At 35.0% G+C, this 6024-nt stretch overlaps 1 protein-coding gene across 1 annotated transcript; it reads left to right on the top strand.

The window, feature by feature from the left end:
• The first annotated feature begins 674 nt into the window (after positions 1-674).
• On the top strand, positions 675-1847 carry LOC112100844 (extensin-2-like). The gene has a single exon (XM_024190690.1). It carries the CDS (start codon positions 675-677, stop codon positions 1845-1847), a length of 1173 nt encoding a protein of 390 aa, XP_024046458.1.
• The last annotated feature ends 4177 nt before the right edge of the window (positions 1848-6024 follow it).

Here is a 6024-nt window from a genome sequence, read left to right as displayed (position 1 = left end):
AAATGGAGAGAAATATAAACCAAAGCGTCTAAGCCATGAAAAAATAAAAGCCAACAAAACAAAACAAACAAAAACAAACAAGAGAAACGAGAAAAGTCGAGAAACAATATTATATAAATGGCAGAAGTGTGGGCAAGTGCCTTTCTCTTGCAGTCATTCCCTAATATTTGGGGACGGTGAAATGATAATTGTTCTGCATAATTTAATAAGAAATGATCAGATGGCTCAATTGGTTTTAAATGGCCAGCCAATTTTATGAGCTACCAACTGACGATGGAAAGTTTCTCAAGAACCCCTTGTTCTTGCAATTTGCTCAATAATTGGATGAAATTTTTACCTACTTTTTAATTAATTCGTTATGACTTCTAGAATATAAACTTGACGATTTCAAGGTGTTTGCACAAAAGAGACATGCAAAGGCTTGGTGGGATCCCATTATGTCAATACACTTGATATATATAATAAATAAAAAAAGGTACAAAAATATTAGACGTGTATGGAGGAAGCTCCATGCTTCATTAAAAAATGGCTTTAAAGCTCGAAACTATCACTATATAAACAGCACGCTTCTCTATTGTACTCATCCTAATAAAAACTGATCTGCCTCTAATCTCCACGCCATAAAGACCCCAACTCTTTCGTTGGGATTTTCGAGTGATCAAATTCAGCCAAAAATGGCCAATATTTGGCCCCATCTAGTTTTTGCTTTGGCATTATGTTTGTTGGCAACTCATGTGGCAGCTGACTACAAGCCATACACTTATGCTTCACCACCTCCGCCACCCTACATTTACAGGTCACCAAATCCCTACCATTACAAGTCTTCCCCTCCGTCTACATACTATTACAAATCACCCCAACCTCCATCATATATCTATAAATCACCGCCACCTCCGTCCCATGCATCACCTACTCCACCTTGTGATTACAAGTCCCCACCACCACCTTCACCATCTCCTCCTCTGCCTTATGTCTACAAGTCCCCACCACCACCTTCTCCATCTCCTCCACCTCCTCCATACATCTACAAGTCTCCATCACCACCTTCTCCATCTCCTCCACCACCATCACCATCACCACCCCCACCTTATGTATATAAATCCCCACCATCACCTCCACCTCCACCTCCTTATGTCTACACATCTCCACCACCACCATCTCCGTCACCACCTCCACCATATATCTACAAATCGCCTCCTCCTCCTTCCTCACCACCTCCTCCACCTTATGTTAACCAGTCCCCACCACCCCCGTCTCCATCACCACCTCCACCTTACATTTACAAATCACCGCCACCACCATCCCCATCGCCACCTCCTCCATATATCTACCAATCTCCCCCATCTCCATCGCCATCGCCACCTCCTCCATATGTCTACCAGTCCCCGCCACCTGCATCACCATCGCCACCTCCTCCATACATTTATCAATCCCCGCCACCTCCGTCACCATCGCCACCTCCTCCATACTTCTACCAGTCCCCTCCACCTCCCTTAACGTCACCACCTCCTCCATATGTATACAACTCTCCACCTCCACCTTTCCCATCAACCCCGCCTCCTTATGTTTACAAATCTCCACCCCTTTCGTCTCCATCTCCTCCTCCGCCATATATCTACAACTCACCCCCACCACCACCGCCATCTCCCCCTCCCCCTCCCCCTTACATTTACAAGTCCCCTCCACCACCTTCGCCATCGCCACCTCCACCTTACATCTATAAATCTCCGCCACCACCTTCACCGTCACCTCCGCCTGCTTACTACTACAAATCACCACCACCACCTACACCTTCGCCTCCTCATGTTTATTACTACAACTCTCCCCCACCTCCTAAGATTTACTAAAAAAGTCACTATTCATACGAAGGCCGCCAATGCATAAAATATGGTGGCTTTCTAGCCCGAACAAGGCTTTATGTTGTAGACTTGAGGGCATGCAAACGTGGATGCTTCGCAGTTTTTTATGTGTTTTTTTTTCCTTTCATTTTCGTTTCCTTCTTTTCAAATTCCATTTGTACTTTTGTGTATTCAATTGCATTTGTTTGTCTATTATCGTTTAAGATGTCAAACATTTTGTATTAATAAAAGAATTCACGTGCTCTTGAAAACTGTCTATCATTATGCCGCATGCATCTGCATGAAGTATCATTAATTAATTAATTTTTTTGATAGGATCAGTAATTACTTGATCGAGAACAATGGTCATAAGTAACATGGAGCATATATATGTATCGATCCATGCGTGAAATAAATAATTAAAAGAAAATTCTTGAGTCGAGACGTGAGACCTAATCCAACATCGATATGAACCTCTTCCAAATGAAAACAAGATTGGTGTTGAAACGCCAATGGGCTTGTGGCTCATTGGCACAGCCCATACACAAGGCTTGAGTGCACCTTGAGGGTTTGGGCTCCTACAAAAATTGGGTAGAGGTAAGATTGCCTCTCTATAAATTATGTCAGAGTAGATATTCATCCAGTATTATGAGATGGTAGAAATGTGGTTGTGCCAATTGTCCAAATAGAATTATGATTGTAAAATTTTGGATGGTGCCAAAATTAAATTATAATGATAGTCTTGATAGAATTCTGATTGTAAATATCAATAGATCTTTGATTATAAAAATAATATTGGTTTTGAAACTGCAAGTTGCATCTATCTTTCATGGAGTGTATCTATTATTCATAGAAATTTTATTTTAAAAATAATCAAAATCATTTTAGCGTTATAACGGCACCAAGTGTTTTTTTTTTACCCAAGGCTTTGCAACTTCAGGTTCTTTAATGCACGTAAGTATGATGGAATTGGGCGATGCAACTCTTTTATGTGGATTATTATTATCCGCAGCTCTTCTTATCATTATATTTCGAAAAGTGATAAGTTTTTTTTAAAAGAATTTTTTTTTAATGTAAATGGGTCATTTTGTATCAAAAAGAAAAAAAAAAGATTGGTGTAGGAACTGCAAGTTGCTTAGCATTACCGAGCACTTAAGAAAAAGAAAACAAAACTCTTTCAATTGAAAAAAATAAAAATAAAATACTCTTTTCCAGAAATTCTTGATTACATTTTACTTTCCACATCATTCAAACAACTACCCAATCAGATTTTCAAATCCGTATATCTCCTTAATTTTTTTGGAAAAAAAAATGGGTCATTTTGTATATATAAAAAAAAAGATTGGTGTTGGAAATGCAAGTTGCTTAGCATTACCGAGCACTTAAGAAAGGGAGTCCCTATGTTACAATTAATGTAACATACACACTCAACAACAACCACACAAATAATGGGCCCACACAATTTGTGTGGTTGTTGTTGAGTGTGTATGTTACATTAATTGTAACATAGCATTTGCCCTTAAGAAAAAGAAAACAAAACTCTTTCAATTGAAAAAATAAATAAATAAAGGGTCCAGCTACAATACCCATGGGGTTTGGTACCCTATTTTTTGTCTTTTTCAAACGTACCGTTGGATTTAACCTAAGAATTGCATAATGGCTGAGATGTGATTATTGGGTTATTAACATCAAAGACCCTTATTGTTCATGCAAAATAAAAATAATCAAAAGTTTTGAAATTATAACATATAAGTCCATAATATTCTCTTTTTTTTTAAAACTCCATTGAAATAGGTTTCCAATTAAATGACTTATTCTTACACTTATTAATATCTATTTAAATTAATTTATTAATTAATAAATTAACTACTTTGTTATATAGTTAAACAATGCATGTATATTATTTACTAACCATAATTAGTGATAAGTATAAATATGATCTTTTTTTTTTAATTTAACATAATGGCAACCAATTATCTCTCACCTATGTGAACAAGGTTCAAAACCCATAATTTTGTTTTTCAACACAAGAGATTTTATTATCTCAAGTAGATGAAATATACAATATACAAAAATAAATTTAATTTCATATTCTATGTAGTTATTTTTTTTTGTAACATAATATTTATTAAACATACTATCAACTATTTAATTATATAGTAAAAATATGTTAATTTACTAATAATAATAAAATGCTAGTTTATTAACTTGTAAAATCTTTTTTTTAACAATGAGTTTTTGTCCTTAAATAAATAATAATAATTTAATTGCACGCTTAAATAAATTGGTATTTGTTACTCCACCCCAACTGTTTAAATAGTCATTAACTTATTGGAGAGAAGGGTAAAAAAATTCTAAACAATTACTTTATTTGAAAATAATTTAAATATTTCTTTAAAAAAATAAACTAAAAATAAGTATTTTCTATTCTTTCTTCTTTCTTGCTAACATCACACATGGATAACAATAGAGATGGCAATTCAACACATATCTATCAATTAATATAATTAATTGAATAATTAATTGTGTCATGAATGAGTTATCATATTAGGAGTTTTAAACCAAACCCAATAGAATTATTAATCAAGTTAATAGCTAGAAAGAGCAAACAAATCCATTCAAGTTGGATGTCTAAGTATCTGATCTGAATAGATTGGATAATATCCATCTAAAATACTCTGAATTTGATTTATTCAATATCCACCACGAACTTAAATATTAGTAATATTTAAGTGTATGAGACTAAAATTGAGTATTATATTTAATATTTAAGTTTTGTAAATCAAATGAAAAATCAAAATAATATTGCTAAAAATTATTGCACCACCAATGACAACAATGACGGTATCATCACTAAGAAATAGACGTGAGTGAACAGAAAAACAAAAACTATCGACGTATTCAAAATTCTCCGATCAATGTAATGGTGGCAATGTTGCCGGATAAATAGATATGTCGGTGATAGATGAGCCTTCCAATGCAAACAACTATAATAAGACCCTATGATTAGATGACGTTTTAATGCAGGGCGGAAGTGATACTAGATTTCGTTCTATCATACGTCTTGAAAACTCAAGAAAGAGACTCTCATCAAAGAGAAGATATTTTAATTGAGAAAAAAATGAATATTATTAATGAGAAGCTTGTGTCTGTTATCATAAATTAAGAATAAAAAGCCTATATACATAATAGTCGCTAAATTAATCCTTATCTTTCTCAAATAAGAGAAATAATCTAAAATCCTAATTAGATTAGAATTACAAATATGACTCAAGTAAGCTTAATAAAATAAGATAAATCCTAATAAAATATTGAATTTTAAATTGACCCAAATATTATAATTCCTATTAAATTCTAATTTATTTATTTTTTATAAGTTTGTTTGGTTTTTGGGTGTTTTTTAAAGAACAGAAAATTATAGGTAATAGTATAAGTATAGAAAAGTAAAGGGGCAAAATTATAAATAGGCAAAAGTTGGTGTTGCTGGCGACGGTGGTTGAAAAATTGGCCTAGGATAGGTGGAATTGGAAGATTTGATGGTGCTGAGTGTGATACTGGTGGTGGTTTGTCTCAAATAGTTGTGATTTGATCAAAAAGTTGAGTTAAAGTAGCCGGTGGAGGTTGGTTTCAGTTTTCGGCGATCCAGTCGGGGGTTGGCAGCGTGAGTGGGTTGAAAAGAAAGAGCTGATGATCGTGGACGAATGGGTGGTGGTGGAGGCTGTGAATTGCGACGAATAGAGAGGTGGATTTTCGTGGTGGTTCAGCAGCTGTTTTGGCTAGTTTCCCGTGGCTACGATGACAAGATGGTGGTGTTATGGGTTGGGTTATGATTGGCGGCGTGAGGGCTTTCGGATGGGAGAGAGGATCGACCGAAAAGAAGAGAAACCAGTGGCGGCGGCGGCAGCCGTGTGGCGCGGATGTGATGGTGGCTTCGGGTTTTGTTGGGTTTTTTTTTTTTTAACTTCATGGAACTAATATACGGAGTTGGTGGTCAAAAATGCTCTGCCTGGTACAGAAAAAAGCTCTAATATGATTTATGTCTTGAAAACTCTAAAAAGATGCTCTCACCAAGGAGAAGATATCTCAATTATGAAAAAAATTAAAAATTATTAATAAGAAATTTGTGTCTGTTATCATAAATTAAGAATAACAAGTTTATATATATATAATAGTAGCTAATCTTTCT

The sequence above is a fragment of the Citrus clementina genome, unplaced genomic scaffold (genome assembly GCF_000493195.1).
Source record: "Citrus clementina cultivar Clemenules unplaced genomic scaffold, Citrus_clementina_v1.0 scaffold_2, whole genome shotgun sequence".
Classification (NCBI taxonomy): domain Eukaryota; kingdom Viridiplantae; phylum Streptophyta; class Magnoliopsida; order Sapindales; family Rutaceae; genus Citrus; species Citrus x clementina.
The sequence above is the reverse complement of the archived record's forward strand: the minus strand, read 5'-3'. Positions and strand labels throughout refer to the sequence as shown.

Excerpts from the sequence above, each read along its gene's own strand:
- LOC112100844 (XM_024190690.1), top strand. The coding sequence starts at position 675 with ATGGCCAATATTTGGCCCCATCTAGTTTTTGCTTTGGCATTATGTTTG.